Source organism: Physcomitrium patens, chromosome 5, assembly GCF_059467195.1.
Source record: "Physcomitrium patens ecotype Gransden chromosome 5, ASM5946719v1, whole genome shotgun sequence".
Lineage (NCBI taxonomy): Eukaryota > Viridiplantae > Streptophyta > Bryopsida > Funariales > Funariaceae > Physcomitrium > Physcomitrium patens.
The window spans coordinates 9750512-9772230 of NC_143414.1; the positions used below are offsets into that span (position 1 = coordinate 9750512).

General features: G+C 32.5%; 2 protein-coding genes across 5 annotated transcripts; both read right to left on the reverse strand.

Annotated features, from left to right (window-relative positions):
- Nucleotides 1–15931: 15931 nt before the first annotated feature.
- Nucleotides 15932–17375, reverse strand: LOC112282627 (uncharacterized). The gene is made up of 2 exons (XM_024520502.3): nucleotides 16963–17375; nucleotides 15932–16599 (listed from the first exon to the last, which is right to left on the reverse strand). Exons 1-2 carry the CDS (start codon nucleotides 17236–17238, stop codon nucleotides 16330–16332), a joined length of 546 nt encoding a protein of 181 aa, XP_024376270.1. The 5' UTR covers nucleotides 17239–17375; the 3' UTR covers nucleotides 15932–16329.
- Nucleotides 17376–17961: 586 nt separating this feature from the next.
- LOC112282626 (protein STRICTOSIDINE SYNTHASE-LIKE 10) lies at nucleotides 17962–20841 on the reverse strand. 4 transcript variants are annotated; one of them, XM_090250438.1, is made up of 5 exons: nucleotides 20413–20841; nucleotides 19591–20103; nucleotides 19062–19337; nucleotides 18780–18947; nucleotides 17962–18585 (listed from the first exon to the last, which is right to left on the reverse strand). In XM_090250438.1, exons 2-5 carry the CDS (start codon nucleotides 19929–19931, stop codon nucleotides 18177–18179), a joined length of 1194 nt encoding a protein of 397 aa, XP_090106564.1. In that variant the 5' UTR covers nucleotides 19932–20103; nucleotides 20413–20841; the 3' UTR covers nucleotides 17962–18176. The 4 variants fall into 4 exon arrangements, with proteins under 4 accessions (XP_090106564.1, XP_024376269.1, XP_090106565.1 ...); XM_024520501.3 differs by having other exon boundaries at nucleotides 20423–20840; XM_090250439.1 differs by lacking the exon at nucleotides 20413–20841 and adding an exon at nucleotides 20257–20395.
- Nucleotides 20842–21719: the final 878 nt, after the last annotated feature.

Consider the following 21719-nt stretch of genomic DNA (forward strand, 5'->3'; position numbering starts at 1 on the left):
CGTTCGCTGCCAACTCGTCCACCCATCTCGTCACTTGGGGTCTTGTCCAAGTGAAAATTTTACACTCGATTTTTCACAATGGGTGGTCCGTTTCTGAAAAAACTTGATGGAAAAAGGCCACATTTCGCGGCGCTATGTGCAGTTTAATATGGCTATCAGCTAAAGCAAGCGTCGCATTACAGCAAACTGAAAGCCTCACTGGTGGGTTCGCGCTGCATGAACAACCCTCAATGTGGGAATTAGCAGAAAGGGATTCTCCGTAAACAGGCGATGATGCTTAGTGTTGGACTTATAATATATAAATATTTGTTTTTGCCGGTGGTAATGGGTGCATATGTTATGCCAGATGGTGAGGGTTCGGATCTCGCCCGCTGAAGTGAGATTATAGTAATCGGTTGGCCGGGAATTGGGTGGGGTTGGGTTGGGTTTACATTGGGGATTGATTGCACCCTAACGACGAGAGGAGCAGGGAGTCGCTATATGGTCGGAGCACAACGCCGGCTCTGCCACATCCTGGTGCTCATCGTCGGACATTCGTCGCTTTCACCTCGTTCGTCGGTTTTTCGCTCGTTTCTCGTTTTTCTGTCCGTCGTTCGTTCATCCATCTTATGTCCCGTTTGGCTCTCGTCTCCTATTCCCGCATGGTAGTTCTTCCAACCATCCCAACTCCGAGCCGAGGCGACAGAAAAGCCACATTTTGGCAAACATTTGGCCCATTTCTACTAAAAAAAAAATCTATCACCATCAAATAATGTACATGTAAGATTTTTACTTGACTATATGATATTTTTTTTTTATTACATCATTAACAAATGTGAATCATGTTTTTAGTTTATGAACAATTATTTTCATAATTTTTGGATGAAATTATTATAAGAAAAATTTATTTCAAATTCAGTCTTGAATTTCTTTATGAAATTAATTAAAATATAAAATATCAATAATAAATTTTACCATCAAAAAAATTGATGTGCATATTTGTGATATAATATTATTGTATTTAATTTAACATAAAAGTTGAATATATTCATAGCTTTAATTCTAAAATTAACCTACTAATTTCTAATTGAAACTTATCAAATTCTATATTTAAAATATTATAATATCATTTTCATATAAAATAAGTACTAACTAAACATCACTAGTTTTAAACATGTGTAGAAAAACAAACACATGAAAATAAACATACCTAGATTTATACTCATACTAAATATAAAAGAAGCTAAAAAGAAAAAAAATTAAATTCTTACTAATATAAAAATATATAATTATATTTTTTTTTAGTATTTTATAAGTAAATAATATGGCTAATTTATTTATCTAGTGAAATATTAATATGCTATAGAATTTTAATATTCTATATTAATTATTTATTTATGTTGAATTTTAAAAGATATTAAATGAATTTTTTAAAATGATAATAAAGTAACATATAATTTAAAAAACATAGAAAATTTCTTAGATTAGCAAAGTAATAAATATGAAGAATTTGGTTGTAATTCCTTTGTTTCTAGATGGTTAAAAATATATAGGTTTTTGTAGAAGTTGTTTTAATGCTTTTAAGGAGGTAAAAGCATTACAATTTGTACACTGGTGCAAAATAAGTATTAAAAGACATGTTTCTAAATAGACTTATAAGAATATTCTCTCTCTTTCTCTCTCTCTCTCTCTCTCTCTATATATATATATATATATATATATATCAATAAATAGATACAAAATATCTCTTGTTTAAAATATAAAAAATATTCTTTTAAAATCAAAGTTAAAAAATAAGAAATATATTATTAAAATCAAGGAAGGTTTTAATCTTTTCTTTATTTATATTTGGCTACAAAAAGAGCATGTAAAATATTCATAAGAATTATAAGCATTACAAAAAAAAGTATCCAATTTATGATTATTTTTAATAATATTTATCTATTTATAAAAAATCTATTTAAAAATCAATCTTAGAAATTACATATTTATAAATTTAATCAAAATTTAGAAATTTTATATATTATTTATTTAAAATTTTATATGCTTTTACTTAATTCTATATATAGATATAATTATATGAATATTAAAATATTCATAATAATATTTTAATTTTTAAAAATAAAAATTAAAGTAAATTCCTAAATTATAACTTATTTTACAAGTTAAAAAAATTGAAGATCTTGTAAATAGTTTTTTTTTACAAATTTTAATCAATTTTCTTTTCAACAAAAATTCATAGGTTATTTGAACCATTAGTATTGTCTCATATCTTGGCAAAAAACAACTTAATAATTGATTAATATTATTAATGCTTTCCTAATAATTTTAAAATAATACATATGAAATATTATTTGATTTGGTATTAACTTCCAAATACATTATTAAATATGGAAGTTTATCTTTAAATTTTTGTACCAAACATATCTATTTTTCCATCTATTTTACAAAGAAATTATCTTTTATAAAGATTTTCATGGTATTTTTAACATTATAAATGATATTATAAATTATAATTTTTCAAAAAATAGTTATTAAGATGATTTTTAATATTAATAATCCTCAATCTAACTAATTAACAAAAATAATAATAATAACAATAAATATATGTAAAAAGGATTGTACTTCTGAATTTTTTATATTTCTTTTATCTTGTTATTGTTGGTAATAGTTGGTTTTTGCTCTGAATAGATGCTATAAACATAAAAATAAAGACTTTTTCCAATAAAGATGCAAAATTCTTATACTATTCTTATGTAGACTTTTTAATGTTATAATTTCACCAATTCATAAGATAATCTAATTTAATTCAACAACTTTAAAAAACTAAGTCTTATTCTATATTAAATTCTTTCTTATATTTTATTTTAATATAAGGTAGTGATAATTGCATATTTTTTAATGCATTGACTAATGTATAAGATTTCATAAACCAAATATATAAATAAGGTGAATCTTAATTATATTTTAAGACTTAAATTTGTTTTACTTAATTTATTTTTTTAATTAATAAAATCATCTTAGACTTTAATAATACAACTTCTTATATTGTCAATTAATTTAAATATGATAATAAAATAAAAATACTTTATATATAATTTTTAATTTTTAAAAAAATATTTGTATTGATGCTTTTAACTTTATTAATTTTCTTCTTATTGTATCTTTATTATTGTACAATGATTCAATGAAGCATCTACTAAAATTTCAATAATTAAATAATAAAAATTTAAAGATATAAAAATTCATAATTAAAAAAATATTAATCTCTATAAAAAATAAATTATATTATTTTTATAAATTTTTAGGTAGTATTAAAAATAAAATATCAAGTTTTTTGATATTGATTGACAATATAAAAGATGTTGCTAATGCCATTATAATTTTTCCTATTTCCACTAAAATCTGGTATCCACTTAATATATTTCCTTTGTTCTTATTTCTTGCAATGAACAATATAAATTCAACATGTGACAAATTGCTAAGATTTGAAATGTATAAAATAATTAATCATATTTTAAAAATATTTCTCAAAATTTTAACTTCATAAATTTTTTCATTAGTGAGAGAGAGAGAGAGAGAGAGAGAGAGAGAGAGAGAGAGAGAGAGAGAGAGAAAAAAAAAAAAGAAAAAAAAAAAGAAAGAGAAAGAGAAAGAGAAAGAGAAAGGAGAGTTGTTAATGTTACAAACATCCAACAAGAGATTTTAGAAATATTCTTAGAATATTCTATTGAATTCTAAAAGATTTTAAAAATATTTTAGTAAATTTTAGAAAGTTCTAAGAAGATTAAAGAAGTTGTTTGCTAAACTTCCTTGGATTGCTTCGTAAGGTTCTTTCATCTTCAAGTAACATAGAAATTTCTCAAGAAGCTTCCTAAGGTTCTTTTATCTTCAAGTAACATAGAAACTTCTCAAGAAGCTTTCTAAGGTTGGTTCACCTTGAAGCAATATAGTAACTTCTTAAAAAGCTTCCTAATATCTAATATATATTAGAGTGAAGGCTGAGAGAATCCTTAGCTTCAACAACATATTTATTGGAGCTTTAGCTCATCTTTCTTAGTGTTGATCTTATAGTCATCAAATTCAATCAAGTTCTTCTTAGCTTTTTTATTAAAACTCTTTCTTTCAACTTCTTATATAATCTTGTATATAGTGTATCTATAACAATTTTTCAAGACTAGCCTCTTATTAATATTAGAGCTTGATCCTTGTTAATAGAGAATAGATTATTCTTCTTCTTGTAGGAATCTAAGTGCTTTAGAAGTTGTGGAGTATCCACTTCTAAATTGACATTGTTAAGAAATTCTTTTTTTTCTTTCAATATGGCTAAAGGTAAAGATGTTAATATACTTGAATCTCTCAAGTCGAAGGTAGATGTTATTATGAATACACTGAACACTTAAATTTATAGAACTATTAAAATTGAAGAATTTTTGAAAGATTTTATAGTGATATAAGACCTAGAGTATATTAGCTTATCATGAAATAACTTTTTTAAGCTTCAATATCCAAGGAGGCAATGGATTTTGTACCTTAATAAGAAAATTTACCTATTCAATAATATAAAGAGCCTTGGATTAGTCTTTTAGAAAATTTTGATGGTACATGCTCAAATTTTTGAAGATTTGTTAACTAAATTTGATTGATAATTTTTTATAATTTAAGCACTATCCAACAAAAGAATCACAAGTTCATTTAATTGGCACCTTGCTCATAACACAAGCCTTATCTTGGTTTGCTCTTTTATTTGAATAGAAATGTTCAATCTTAAGCAACTTTGAAGCTTTTTTATAAGCATTTTGTCATGGACATACTCATGTAAGCCAATAATTACATATATAAATAAGTAGAAGTAAGTAAAAATAGATAAAAATAAGTTAATTCTATAGTATTTGATATAGAAGCATCCTAGAAGCTTCATAGATGTTGCTTTGACTTCATAGGTGTGTTTAATTGACTTTTTGGATTAGAAACGTAGTCAACAAGTTGGCCATGTGCCACACATGTTGTTAGCTTGAAGATCAAACTAACTATATGGCCCACACGTAGAAAAACTTGCCTTGTAAGTCAAGGCATGTGTCCTACAAAGTCAACACATATTGGAGGTCCCATAGAATGTCGCCACGTAGCTCCTAGTTAGATAGTATATATAGAGACAAGAATGAAGCCTTATTCACTCTTGTTAACTCCTTTCTTACTTCTAGTCTAGTTTCAAGGGTCTCTAATTTTCTTGGCTTTTTCACAATAGCCATTTCAGTTTCTTTCTTAACATATATATATATATATATATATATATATATATATATATATAAAGTTATTTCTATTTTTTCATCTTTCTTTGAGAAAAGTCTCCCTCATTTATTTGTCTTTATCGTGTTCTTGTCCTTGACAGATTGACAAAGTACACCTACAATATTAGAGCTTTGTCTAATCTTGATTAAGAGTAGATTACCTCTTTTTCTTGATAAGATATAAGCATATAAGAATTTGCGGATTACCCTCTTCTAAACTGATATTGTCCTTAGTATTTTCTTTGTTCTCAAGTCCTCTCTTCTATTTGTCTTGAGCGATATTAGACATCTTTTCTTTTCTAAGTGTTATCATGGTAGAACTTCTTGAAATGAAGAGTGCAATGGCACAAATGCAAAAGCAATTGAGAGAATTAATGCTTGTAATGCATCAACTCAATTTACCACCACAAGGAGCAACAAAATTGGCAGGAAGTAAAAATATAGAAATGGTTGGAGCTGCTTCAACATCTGTACCAAATCTTGTCCTTTCTCCTATGGTGAAACGTCCTTCCAATATTAGAGAACCAAGAATTATCCTATCCGAGAAGTTTAATGGCACCAAATCTAAGTTTCGAGGATTTATTAATCAAGTATAATTTGTGATTGAACTTCAACTCCAAAGCTATTTAACTCCAAGATCGCAAGTTAGTTTCATTGGTACGCTTCTTTCAGGTTCAGCACTATCATGGTTTCATCTTTTCTTGAATGACGAGATCCAATATTGGATAATCTAGAGGCTTTTTTGGCAGAATTTTGATCCATGTATGGAGAACATGATGCAATTCGTGTTGTAACCAATAAGATGTGTATTTTATGACAAGGCAATCGATCAATAACATTGTATGCTTCACAATTTTGACAACTTGTAACTGATATCAAGTAGGATGATGCTGCATTTATTAGCCAATTTCTCTACGGATTACAATATGAGGTAAAAAAATTAATGCTCAACTTACTTGATCCTCAAACATTGAGTCAAGTAATTGACTTTGCTATGAAGTGCAACAATCGCCTTTTTGAATTTCGATCTGAGAACCATACAAGTGGACCTCAACGTTACTATAATTCAATGGCAACACCAACACCTCTTCAACACATACATTCGAAAGTAGAGGATATACAAATAGATGCAGTACGTTTCAAACCTCTTATTGAGCAAGAAAAGACTTATCGTCATCAAGAAAGATTATATTTATATTGTGGAGAACCAAAACATACTGCTAAACATTATCCAAAAAAATGACGCAACCACAAAATAAGGAGTATGGCTGTGAAAGAAGACAATATGTCGGAAAACAAGTTTGTCCAGCTAAAATAGGGACCGTGCGGCTGGGACCTTGGATAACATCTAATAAAGGTCCTATTCTCTCCTCAGAGCCCTCTCTTTATTTTACATTAATTCTTATTTTACGACCTAAACATTACAAAGCCTTTGCTTTGTTAGATTTAGGAGCCTCAGCGTGTTTCTTAGATGAAGAATTTACTAAAAGACATAGCATATCTTTACTAAAGAAAACTAAACTTATTCATATAGAAGTCACAGATGGTCGTCTATTATTTTCTGGAGATATTACTCACAAAACCCTTCCTATAGAAGTAATAATCAATGGTTATAATAGCCTTATAGTATTTAATACCATTGGATCTCTCTCTAATCCTGTCATTTTAGATTTATCGTGGTTAGAAAAATACAACCGTCAAATAAATTGGATTTTTTGAACTCTTACTTTCTCTAAAAGTATAACTAACAGTGTACTTAATCAACTAGAGAGTCATAAGTCTAGTTCAATTAAACCTGTGTTTATAGGTGCAAAAGCTTTCTTGCATGCTGCTATGAAAGAATCACCATATATTATTTATGCCACAACTATTTTTACTAAAGGAAAGACTTCAAGTGGCATTCTAAGCCAATATCAAGAATTTCAAGATGTGTTTGAAAAAAAAATGCAGATTCACTCCCAGAACATTGTCCCTATGATTGCTCAATTGACCTTCAAGAAAGAGCACAACCGCCATTTGAACCAATCTACAGTTTATCACAAAATGAATTGACTGAATTCAAGGAGTATATTGAAGAAAATCTAGCCAAAAATTTCATATGCCATTCTAAATCTCCTGCACGAGCTCCAATTCTATTTGTGAAGAAAAAAGATGGATCATTACGGATGTATGTTGATTATCGAGGATTCAATAAGATACCATCAAGAACAGGTATCCACTATCTTTAATATCTGAACTTCTTGATTAGCTGAATCAAGCTAAGATCTATACAAAAATAGATCTTTGGGGAGCATACAATCTAGTACGCATCAAAGAAGGAGATGAATGGAAGACTACGTTTCGAACTAGGTATGGACATTTTGAATACAACGTCATGCCTTTTGGACTTACAAATGCACCAACAGCTTTTCAACATCTAATGAATGATGTTTTTCGAGAGTTTTTGGACGATTTTGTGGTATGTTATCTAGACGACATCTTGATCTATTCTAAGAATCCAGAAGAATATGAACTTCATGTTCGTCATGTGTTACAAAAATTTAGAGATATAGGACTCTATGCCAAGATAGAAAAGTGTGTATTCTACACTACTCAAGTCGATTTCTTAGGTTACATCATTTCAAATGATGGACTTATGATGGATCCTAAGAAAGTTCAAACTATTATAGATTGGAAGATCCTAAAAACGGTAAAAGATGTCTAATGCTTTTTGTAATTTGCCAACTACTATTGGATCTTCATCAAAGACTTTTCTCGAGTTGCAGCTCCACTTACATGTTTGACTTGTAAAGACAAACTCCAATGGAATCAAGAAGCCGAAGTTACTTTTGAATCTTTGAAGACAGAGTTTGTTTCTGCACCAAACTTGTATTGTATTGATTTTTTCAAAGCGTTCTTTATGAACACAGATGCATTAAACTTTGCTCTGGGTACAATTTTGTCACAATTTGATGAAGTAGAGGTTGCCATCTCTAAAGCCCTTTGCAACATGATCTCCTTCCAATGGCTTCACAAAACACCCATTCTTATGAAATTGCTCTTTACAACCATGTGAAACAAGTTTATTCATTGACAGGAGGTTTTTCTTCATCTTTGGTACATGTAAGACGTCCTTCAATCTGATCCTCTTGATTTGGCCTTTCACAACAATCTCTATAACAATGGAACCCATTCCAATAGCTTGTACTATGCCATTTTCTTCCATGAGGATATTTGCTGTTGAAATCTCTTCATAAGTGTCAAATGAACACTTGTATGGAGTCATGTATTTGGTGGCACCTGAACCAATGATCTATTTGGACATAGCAGCCATGGAAGTACCTTTACTTACCATGAATGAATAATCATCACTTCCATATTCATCACAAGCATTGTTTATACTTTCTCTATTTCCTTTCTTTACCTTGTAGCAATTTCGACCAAAGTGATGTAGTTTTCTACAAATGAAGCAAGTTCTTACATTGCCACGTTAGTTAGAATGACTCTCCTTGCCTTGTCTTCAAAAGAGAGCCGAATCCTCACTTTGGGACTCTTTTTCTTTCCTCTATGTCACTTCATGGGCAAGTCTTGTTGTCACATAATCCATTGTGAGTTCTTTTAGCTTGATGGACTCCAATGCCACAATGAGATAGTTGTAGGACTCGAGAAGGCTCATAAGCAAGGTCGTGACAATATTACTCTCTTCTAAAGGCTTGTCAATAATTACAAGTTGATTAGAAAGGACATTTACCTTATTGATATGAACCATGAGGTCTTTACCTTTTTCCATCTTGCAAGTGAAGAATTTCCTCCTTGTGAAGATGATATTGGACAAGTTCTTGCTCTCATATATATTGCAAAGAGTCTTCCATACTTTTGTTGGTCTTTTTCAAAAATTGATGTGATAAAAGTTGGCTTCATCCAAATTAGTGGCAATCATGCCAAAAGCCTTCTTTTCATGTCTTGTGAAGTCTATCCTCTCTTTAGCATCAATATGCATGCTTGGAAGCTCTTTACTTTCATCTACAATGTCTCAAAGGTCCAAAGATGCCAACAAAAGTTCTATTTTGACCTTCCAATGATAGAAATTGTCACTTCTAAGCTTCTCAATCACTCTCAAACTTTCACCTTCACTTGAAGCCATGTCTAAGAAGAGGTCTATCAAAAAAATATCAAGAAAAGGAGTCTCTATGTGCTTAAAATCACCAAAACAATTTTGTACTAGCAAAATCCCACAATGCCCTCTTGTGAATAAATGAATGTTTCTTTACTCCAAATACTCCCAAATCAACTTTTAAAGCTTCTAACAAGTATGTGAACTCCAATCAACCTCACCAACAAATTCTTCCACTCATAAAATTCACTTTCTCACCACAAAATCAAAGATACTATCAAGGTCTTTATAAAAGGTCTTAATCACTCAATCTTAGGAGTTAAGAACCTTCAAACTGATGTTAGAGATCTATAAGGCCCAAATCAAAACCTCCACAAGTCAAAACACAAGATTATATCATACAATCTCTAACATCAGCAAACACCATAAGATCTATTCCATACAAGAACAACAACTAGTAAACGACTTCAACTTACTTGAATAGCACAACAAAGTATATGTGGATCCATAACCTATTGAAGAAACACAATAAGTAAGACACAAGTAAGTAGAAAATAATAAGGTTAGACACAAGAGAAGTGTAGAATGAGATACCTTTCACTTCCAACACCCTTTATTTATAAGTAGAGGTTATATCCATTTTGGCTAGCGTTCATCTTACTTTCATCCAACTAAACCCTAGATTCCTCTCTACCTAGCCGCCACCTTGGTAACTTTCCTTCATCCTTTTGCTGCCCTTTGACCATTAGCAACTTATCTAAGATAATATCTTTTACCTTCTAACTTATCATCTATTTACTTTAACACAAGGATTTTATTCTGCATTAGTTTATGCATTTGATTTTAGGCGATTGATTTATAACATTAATTAGGATAAACAAGCTCTTTCGAATCAATTCTATTAGAGACTAAGAGATGATGTAAAATACCTATTATTATCATTAATTGATCTTTAAGCACTCAATGAAGCCATCAACTAAGTTGTGAAGTGCAATAATTGACTATTTCAATGCCATCAAGATCAATGCTTGTAGACTTTAATAAAGCAATTCATTGAAAAGTTTTACTTTATTACTTGAATAAATATATTATTTTTATATTTCAGAAATAAAAATATGCAAATTAATGCAATATGGTTCTAATTTCTTACAATAGAGGAGAAGAAGCATTGATTTGAATAAGACATATGCTTGTATTATGGTGAAGAAGGCCAAAATTTTTGGAACTATCTGAAGAAACATCATACAACCAAAACTAGGAGTACAATCATTCAAGAAAAGAAGGAGATCCATCTACAATAAGGACTATGCATTTGAACATTCTAATACTTCAAATTCATCAAGGTTCCTCTATTTTTACTCAAGCTGCTTGATGTTTTATTATATCTTTATTTTTTGGTCTACAAAGACTTTAAATAAATGCCTTATTAGATTTAAAAGCATCTACTTGTTTTTTAAATGAAGAATTTTCTAAACTTTATAAAATTTCTCTAATACAAAAGTCAAAATCTATACATATAGAAGTAATAGATGGTCGACCTTTACTTTTAAGTAATGTTATTCAAAAGACCATATTGCTAGAAATATCATTTAAAGGCTACAAAAGTAAAATAATATTCAATATTATTAAAACTCCATCTAATCCTATTATACTAAGACTTTTATGGTTAAAAAGATATGATTAATCTATAGATTAGAAATTTTTAAGATTAAATTTCCTATAGAATTCCTTTAGATAAAATCTATTAAGAAGTCATCAATAATAAAGCTCTTATTTCTTAAAACAAGGGCTTTTATGAAGACAACTAAGAAAGAAATGTCATTTGTTATTTATACAATTCCAACTTGTAAAGAAGTAAGCTTGATAGTAGATATCTTAGAGTAGTATAAAAAATTTCAAGGTGTCTTTGAAAAAAAATGCTCACATATTATTAGAGCATCAATTGTATGATTGTGCCATTGATCTTCAAGAAGTTGCTCAATCACCATTTGGCCTAATCTACAACCTATTGCAGAAGGAGGTTTTGGCATTGAAAGATTACATCAACAAAAATCTTGCGAAGAACTTTATTCAATATTTCAAATCTCCAACAAGTGCACTAATACTTTTTGTGAAGAAAAAAGATATATCATTAAAATATATATTTATTATTGTAGCTTCAACAAAATAACAATGAAGAATTGTTATCAAATATTGTTGATATCAAGGCTTTTGGAACAACTCGATCAAACAAATATCTATACTAAAATAAATCTCTGAAGAATATACAATTTGGTGTAGATTTAAGAAGGAGATGAATGGAAGATAATACTTTGAAAAAAATATGGACATTTTGAATATAAAGTTATGTCTTTGGAATTGACAAATACTCCAACTATATTCTAACATCTCATGAATAATGTTTCTTGAAAATTCTTAGATAAGTTTGTTGTCTACAATCTTAATAATATCTTAATTTATTCCAAGACTTTTGAAGAACATAAAGAATATATGAGATTAGTCTTACAAAAATACGAGATACAAGATTATATGCCATATTGAAAAAATGTATATTCCATTAACCAAAAGTAGAATTTTTTGGATATATTATATCCAATGAAGGCCTATTGATGGACCCAAAGAAAGTTGAAGTTGTAATGTAATGAACAACTCCAAAGACAATACAAGATATATAATGTTTCTTTGAATTTGATAATTTTTATTTAAAATTTATTTAATATTATTTCTAAGTTGTTATTCCTTTCACTTAGTTGACATCCAAAGATAAATTCAAATAAGAACCTCAAGCACAAAGGATTTTTGAAGATTTAAATGCATCTTTTATTATAGCTCTAATCTTATTATATTTAGATTTTACAAAGGTTCTATTTGGTGATTGATGCTTTTGACTTTATATTAAGAGCTATACTATCACAAATAAAAAAAAAAGATGGAAAGCTTGACATAGTTGCATTCTATTTTTAAAAAAATTCAATTGTAGAGATCAATTATGAAATTCATCATAAAGAATTTCTAATAAATATAGAATATTTCTAAAAATAGTATAACTTATTAAAAGATACTATATATCTTATAACTATATACAGTTTATAAAAATTTAGAGTATTTCATATCAATTCAAGTTTTGAATTGTCGCCAAGCTTATTGGGATATATCATTATCTTATTTTGATTTTGGAATTATATATTTAATAAGAAAGAAGCAAAGACTATTAGATGCTTTATCAAGGAGATCATATCTTGCTCCAAAGGTTGGAGAAGCAGTATTTCATCAAGAATATACTATTTTTTTGAAGCCAAAACAATTTTGTCTGTATTCTACTTCTATAGCTACACTTCTTGATTTAAGTTTTTTTGAACAAATTTGTATAGCAAAAACTAAAGACTCATTAGTTTGTAATATTAAGCAAAGCCTTCACAATGACATGTTCAAGAATATAAAAGATCTTTTATATTTTAAAGATCATTTATATATTCTAGAAGGAGCAATGCAACTTTGTGTTCTTCAATCTTGTCATGATTTTCCAACTATAGAACATTTTGGATTTAACAAAAAATTGGAGCTTATTTCTCAAGATTATTGGTGGCTTCAAATGTGAAAGACTATGAAGGACTTTATTCTTTTATGTGACATTTGTTCAAGATTTAAGAACTCTTAATATTGTCTTTATGAACTTCTATAGCCACTACTAATTTCAAAGTGACCATGGTCTTTAATATCAATGGATTTTATCACTGATTTGCCACCATTAACTATATTTGATGCTATTTGTATTGTTGTAGATTGATTTACAATAATGGTACATTCTTCTATGCAAAAAGTTAATTTTTGGAAAAGAAATGGCAAGGATCTTTTTTGATAATATATATATATATATATATATTGATATCATAGCCTATCTAATGACATCATTTCTAATGGAGGATCTCAATTAATATCAAAGTTTTGAAAATCTATTTTTGAAATATTGAAGGTGGATATCAAACCAATGATCAAACAAAATAAATCAATCAAGTTTTGGAGTAGTATTTGCAATGTACCATCAATTATTAGCAAGATGATTAGACCTTGTATTTATCTTTAGCAAAATTTACTCATAATAGTATTATTCATGCTTTCACTCAAGAAAGACTATTTTATTCCAATAATGGTTACTATTTAAAGCTTGATTTATTAGATATATCAAAGTATGAAAATCCAATAGCTAAAGATCGTGCAAAATAATTGTCAAAGCTCTAAACAACTTTGAAGTTCCATCTATAAACATCTCAAGATTCTTACAAAGTATTTTTAAACAAATTTAGAAAAGAATCTCCTGCTTTTTAAATTGAAGATAAAATATGGCTTCTTCAACAAAATATCAAGACCAATTGGTCTTGTAATAAGTTGGGCTATCAAAAACTAGAGCCATTTTGCATTCAAAAGCAAATCAATCTAATGGCTTATTGGTTGGAACTACCCACATCTATTAAGGTACATCTAGTCTTTCATATTTCTCATTAGAGACTTATTCAAAATCAATTATTCTAGAAAGAATACAACCATTACTACCTTATATTGAAATAAATAATCATGTAGAATATGAGGTGGAAAATATCCTTGATTCTCAATGAAAAAGAGACAAGTTGGAATATTTTATTCATTGGCATAGCTACAATATCAATGAAGATATGCAAAAGTCAACAAAAAATCTAGTTAATGCAACGCAAAAGGTATAAAAGTTTCATCGATACTTTCTTCAAAAACCTAAGCCTATTTTAATTGACTTTTTTATGAAGCTATTGCTAAGATGTTATATGTAACGACAAAAGTAGATATAAAACCAATGCTTTTCGTGGAACTTAGAGTTAGAAAGAGAGGTGATATTTCAAATATCCAACAAAAGATTTTAGAAACATTTTTAAAATATTCTATTAGATTTTAGAAGATTCTAAAATATTCTATTAGATTTTAGAAGATTCTAAAATATTCTTAGAATTTTCTAGTAGATTCTAAAAAGTTCTAGAAGGACTTAAGAGATTATTTGAAAAGCTTTTTAAGATTGCTTCATCTTCAAGCAAAACGGAAACTTTTCAAGAAGCTTCTTAATACCTAATATATATTAGAGCCAAGGCTGAGAAAATCCTTAGTTTAGAGAATATAGCTTTTGGAGTTTTAGGTTACTTCTCTTAGTGTTGATTTTGTATTCATCTGCTTTAATCAAGTTCTTGTTAGCTTCTTGTTGAACTTCTTCTATTCAATTTCTTATTTGGTCTCATATATAGTATATCTAATATAGTTAAAGTTACACTCCAATGTTATTAAAGCAACATCCCTCTTTACTATCTCATGATTGATTCACTTTCTATCCCTTGTTCCCATCCGTGTTAGTTATTTCTAGCTCCTTTGTTTCCATCCTTGTTCCTTATTCTCATCTCCCTTATTTTCTCTTCAAATTCCAAAATAAGTGCGTAATAAAAATTTGTGTGACAACTATAGAGTTAACAATGAACAACTCCATTGCAAATATTGTATGCCATTGTTGGGTGTTGTTCAATAGCTTTTGCATGTCCATCTGTATACATTGTATGACACCCAATGCACAAACCAAGCTTTTTGCTAGTAGCTTACAAGGCAAAAAAATGTGACTTAAGATGCTGTATGAAGATTGCCAAAAATATAATAGTAGATCGAAGAAGCAAAACAATCAAAGCAAAGCTTATAGAAGACATATATGAAAAAGTGTGAAGATTTGGCCATATATAGATGTCAACAAGCTCGTGCATGTTATCTATGCATTTTTGTTTCAACAAATAATATCATTTTGTAGCTTATACAATTGTAGACAGAACTCAATCCATTTAATGAATACAATTTTAATATTTTTCTTCCTTCTTTTTATTCCCATTCAAGACTATCAATTCTTGATTGTTTCAATGTTTATCTATAAACATGGGTAATTGCAAAGTTTAAGATAGTATAAAGTACCTAATCTGCAACATGGAGATGCATTGTGAGCAAGCAAGAATGCACTGGTCTTGTGGGGAGTTATAAAGAGACATTTGTAATACATATAATTTAATTTTGATTGTATTATTTTTGAATCAAATATATATATATATATATATATATATATATATGTATTTGTACTAAGCTTGAGGTGTACAAATGGATTTTGCAAGTTGGGTGTTTTGCAAATGGAACAAGCGAGAAGAAGGGTGTGAAGTGAGGCCTATCTCAAGCTAGAAATATGAACAAGAGAGATGGAGACAAAAACAAGGGATAGAGACTAAATCAATTGTGAGATGACAAGGAAGGTGTGGCTTTAACAACATTGTGGTGTAGCTTTAACAACTCTCTTTCTTTCTTTCTTTCTCTCTACATATATTATATACATTCATCAAATCAAATTAAAATGGTAACAATACAAAAATAAAATAAATAAATAAAAATATTGCCATTACAACCATTGCAAAGCCAAAAGTAGATACAAGTGTAAGTGTTTTATTTACTTATTTATTGATTTTTCACATATGTAAAATTATCCAACAAAGAAACAAATATTGAGATTCTGATCAACAAATCAATATGCAAAGCAATAAATAAAAGTAATATTGAATGTGACTGTACTCAATTATTACAAATGGACCATATTCAGATTCTTACATGAATTGCACCTAGAATTGCAACACACAAATACATATTCTGCAGCTCTTGTTCCAACTACTTTTGCAAAAGGCAGGGTTGCAAACACAAACAATATTGCTTATGAGCTAGAACCAACAACAACGCAAAAGTGAACATATATTTGCAGAAACAAAGTAATCAACACAAGAGGATACTAGGGTGTCTGTCTGTCCTCTACCGGCACCATTGTGGTAGTGATCCTGTATCGAGTGAGAGCATAATCCAAGCGAGAAATTTTGATGCTTGTTGCAAGATTTGGAGGCAACGATCGTCGCAGTGGGAAGCTAGAGACCTTGGTTTTTAACTGTCGTGTGCGTCATTCATGCGTTTAGTGATGAGGTCGATGGCTGCGTTTGCTGAGCTGAAAACGCCGTGGAAGCTTTCCTTGAAGGAAAAGCTCTCCAACGCCCGCACCATTTGCATCAGAATCTCGCCCATGTCGACCTGCCCCTCGGTTAAGCAACGCAGGTACGCTGTGGAGCATCGCTTGCTGATCTCCTCGTTCGCTGGCTCTGGGCAGTACTCGTCGTCTAGCCACTGGTGCAGTGCTCCTCGCAGCCACTCTGCCTCCTGCACAAATTTTGAGGCCACTGTGCACTTTGGGTTGGTATCGTTGAGGAGAATAGACTTCGGAATTCAAATTTCGCAAGCAATTCGTATTCTATGAGGTTGACATTGAGGGATATTGCTGATGGAGGGAACGTCATGCTAGAACCGAAGTTGGTTGGGACTATCTACTCTATTTGATGCAAATGGAGCAGGTTCGGTTCTGAGCCATCGGTTCTAACGATTTACGCGTAACCCTAAATGCACATAAGGAAAAGTATTGCCAATTTTTGCAGATAATTCTCTGAAAATTGCAGCAAAAGAAGAGACTTGGCTAATAATCTAAATGCAAATTGGAAGTGTAGGGAAGAGGGGGGAAGTGCATGCCTGGGCCGCAACTGAGGGTGAAGTCCAATCTCTCGGAACTTGCAAATCCTTCGGGGGTTGATCCGATTCTGGTAATGCAGCGTTGCAAGTTAGTATGACTATACGCACCGTGTTTATCCGAAGAGTTGACGACAGTGATTGGCTCTGAACCCTAGTCCCCTTGCGCGACATAGCCAAAAAGTGACCGCTTCTATGGTTTCCGTCATTGTAATGCGCGTGGTAGCTTGAGCTGGCCGCTGGGACGAAGGCAGCTATCGAACAAGCGAAAGTGGCCATTGTTAGAGGAGTGTCCTGCAACAGAAGACACTCTCTAAAAATCCTGGGAAGAAACGAGCTCCACGGCTCTTGATCACTTCGTCAACTGGAGGGGAAACTCACTGGTGAAATTGGCAAGGTTTAATTACTGGGACTCACTTTGCTATGTTCTGGATGCTGGATATTCACACGACACAGTAAAAGTTGGCAACTAGAAACGCTTTAGCCAAGTTCCACCAAAGATGGAATTCCAACTTCTCATTTCTTGCAGTTTTAACTCATAGAAACCAAGATGACTGCACTTGCTAGCGACAAAACAGCTCCTCATCTCCGAGCAGGTACAAATGAAACAAGCATGGATGTATTTGCTGCAATAGGTTGTGCTTGTTCCTGTGAATGGAGTCAGTGACATTACACAAGGAACTGATAGGCTTGGAGATCTTACGTCTCACACGCACGAATACAGCTGAAATTTAGTAGTTTTGGATTCGGTACTGAGAAGAGCTTTATATATGCTATGTGGTGGTTGAAAGAGATTCGCGTGGCGTTATCCATTGAAGATCATTCTCGGTCTATGTCAGAGACGGTTCTAGGGGATTCGTTGTCACCACCAGCACTTCTGTTGTACATTAGACATTGAACACTTAGCGTTTGTGAGCATTTCATGGTTGTCTTTCTTTGGTTGCCTCCGAAGTGCATTACGTGGACACACTGAGAAGATGCATCCAAAAAGTAAAACTGGAGTGCAGAGAATCAAGCGCATGGGTGCCTCGATAGCTACATTGGCAGCCGCAAAACACAATGAAGTGTTTTGAACCCATTTTAACCAAAATTAAATTCACAAGCATGAACTGTCCCAAATTAACAGGGGTACAAGTGATGATAGCGCTCTAGAGATTATCTGAATCACCAACGAGTGTTGAAATCTAGGAATTGGACACGCGCAAAGAAGAGGGGGTTTAGGCTGAAGACGATAAGGCGTACATAGCTACTTGAGGAAACAAGACAGTACCTATATACAACTTCCCATCATGCTCTTCTACCTCGCTTACAACCTTAACGACCTTCCCCGGCTGGTCCTCGAGAGTTTCCAGCAATTGACCTTCGGAACTATAACGAAGGATTAGAGCATGAGGTTTCGGTGCTAACATTGCATACAAGTATTTCGAAGGAATAGGGAGCTTGGCAACAAGATGACGCAGCCATGGAAGTGCCCCAGTGTACATCTCCATAAACGTACGTTTGTTGTGAAAAGCAACCCAAAAATCTCCATTTTCATTCCGACGTACGTTGTCTGGCACTCCAGGAAGATCCATCCATACTTCCCACGTACTAGCTTTGGGTCCTTTGAGCCAGTACCTCAGCAACCTGCAAATCGAGGATGGAGAGTTCGTAAGTCACTGAAACTATTCAACATTCTAACCCCTAGAACAATATCATTTCAGACCATAAAAGCATAAAACTGGTACATGAGTATGATTACACTTTAGTCTATCGTACTACAGGCTTTCGCAAGCTCGTAACATTAACCAACATCCGTATACATGAGCTTAGAGACTAACCTTGCCATGTTGGATTCAGCAATTACCACGAATGTACCATCTTTGCTCACCGCCACGCCATTAGGGAATCGCAGCCCTTGTATCAGGACCGTGGTCTCTTTGCTAACAGGATCGTATTTAAAAAACCTGCCCGTATTATCTAGCTCCAGTCTAGACAGAAAAAATTGTCTGCATGGGCAACTCTGACTGAATTCAATAATCGGAAGTAATTTGCACAACTACTGGCAAATCTAAAGGCTTATGAGGCGGTAATTCATGACACAGTGCGGGAGATAGATATACCTGCGTTGATATTTGGTGCTGCTGACAGTGAAATAGAGATTGCCATCCTCATCAAAATCAAGGTCATTGCATAGTTTGAACGACTCTCCGTTAAACCCTGTCACCACAGGCTCGGCTAAACCACCTTGTGGACCGACTTTCAAAATTCCAAGGTAAGCATCGGCAATGTAAAGCTCCCCCGTTCTTTTGTCAAAACGTAGTCCCAAGGGACGACCGCAAATATGCTCATAATCCAGCTTTGCTTCTGGTATGTGATTGTAGTCACATATGGCAGACCTGATGTAGCATGACCATGTCAGAGTGTGATACAGTGCAAGATTCTTGACGCAACGACCACAAACTGTTCTCATGAATGATGCGATCCATTAACTTAAAATTGTGCAATTGCGACTTTGAAGAGACTAAAGAGGACAAGAACGATGAACAGACCAGACATCAGATTCTATCGCTAAAAATGATCGTCACACATAAAATTACTTAGAGCTAAGAAGTTTGGATTGCAAATGAGAATTGAAGAGTAGAGCGTTACCGATTCTTGCTGGTAGTGGCAAAAGAGGTCCAACCAAGCTCAGGCCCATCATAGCGCACTATCCGCCCATCACTAAGTCCAGTAAAAGGGCCATTACCTTGAGCATCAAAGGCAAGGCTCTCAGGTCCAAAGATTTCACCTTGTCCTAAAATTTCTGCAGCTTGCAGTTTGCTCTCCACGTCACGAGAGATGCCTGAGAGGGGGTTGTAAGGAGGTGGGGCGACATATTGAGCCTGAAAATCTTCAATGCCGGATAAAGATGAGAGTTCCAGGGGATCTGATGCGAAAAACCACACTAGAACAGCCATAATCAGAACCCATATTGAAAGTGATGTTCCCATTTCGTAACTATAAGAAATTTTATATTCCCAATTTACAAAGCGTTCCTTGCCCCACAAATCTCGTGTTCAAATTCCTTCCAACTTCTTTGCGACAGCGCCCATTCACTGCTACTCGCCTGAGGCATCACCCCAAGAATTCCGTTCATAGTTCATACTGTGCTCTCGGAAATTCCTGCCCCGAGATCCCCAACATCAATTAGCACATTATAATCTCAATAACGCTTCAGATTAACAGCGAGAATGCTCTCGTAGAATCTGTCAATTTCAAAGCTTTCACTCTCCCGCCTCAACTTGAATCAAGAGAATAACATCGAAAAACAACAACCACTGGGAATTCGTAACCTCTCGCCTCGCATGAGCTTTGTACAACGCTACTAGTCATTACTTTCAAGTGGACTATATTGTGAAGAGATCATCTCGAACACCCTAGACTCAACAAAGGCACTGCCATTGCGTGAGGTGACATCCAAGGGGCACTCACTCATTCTCACCAAAAGGGTCATTCAATTCCCACTAATGAGATAATTGTACAACCGCATGACCTCTCATGCCCCAACTACCGAATTGCATGAATCCGCTGGCACGGCGCCAAGCGCAGTACGCGAGTGCTTGCCAGCTCCTCCGTCCGAGTACCCTCAAGAGCTTGTCTTAATTTGCTTGAATGGGATCATGGTACACGTCTCCATCTCGCGCCATCGCAGAAACTGGGTTGTGTGCATAGCTGGACAGGGAGGAAGCGTTGTCGAAGGTCATGAAAATCATTTCTCCACAGATATCGACCTACTTCCGAGATTGAACCGATGAATACAATTTTGTCACTGACACCACCTCCAGCATAAAACCACTCATGAAACTCCACGACCCCCCTGAAAATCACGGGAGACACTGCGACGAGAGATAGGGCAACGAATGCACGGACGCTGGCGAATGCTTGCTTTCAATCTAATTATAGCCCTCGTCTTCTGCACTCGTGGCAACTTGGTACCGCCTTGAGGCATTTGCGACCTACCTCGTCCTGGCATTCATCGTGACAACTGGCTCGCCAAAGTGGCATCATCGTTGGTGTCGTGGCGACCACACTCCACGTCGGCACTGCTCGCGTGGTTTCCCTTGTCCCCCCTTGAAGCTCACATTGTGTACGTGTGTGTGAGTGGTTGAGTTTTGGATCTCACTCTTGTGGGAGCCAATCGTGGTTTAGAATTCCATTTTACGTGTCTTGTTTCCTTTGAAATTCTTTAACAAATCCAATGTATGTTATCTAACATGTGTTTTTTAATCTATGTGTGTAAAATTTAAATATTAATGATATAAACAAAGAAACATTATTTTAGTATATTTGTGTGCATTAAAGGGTTAGAATTGTAATTTTTATGATTTATTTGAAATAAAAATAAATTTTTGATATAAAATGATGTTTAAAAGTAATAATTCATTCTAAAATATAAACAAACACCATAATTTAGAAAACATATATATATATATATATATATATATATATATATGTATCTTTTTTACAATACAACATTTTGTACTTATTCAATTAAAGATTTATATTAATATTTTTCTCTGATAATTTATATGAGAACTATCTAAAGTGTTATATTTAGACAAATTATCTATTTGTTTGTAGAAATATCAGAAATTCTAATGCCCTAATCCAAATCTTTGTATTTTTTGTTCTTTTCTTATTTATAAAACAATAAAACCACAGTATATTTTATCCAATGAAATTTCGATATTAAAAAATCCTCTAAAATTTCTGGTTTATGATAAACTATCAACCTCCAT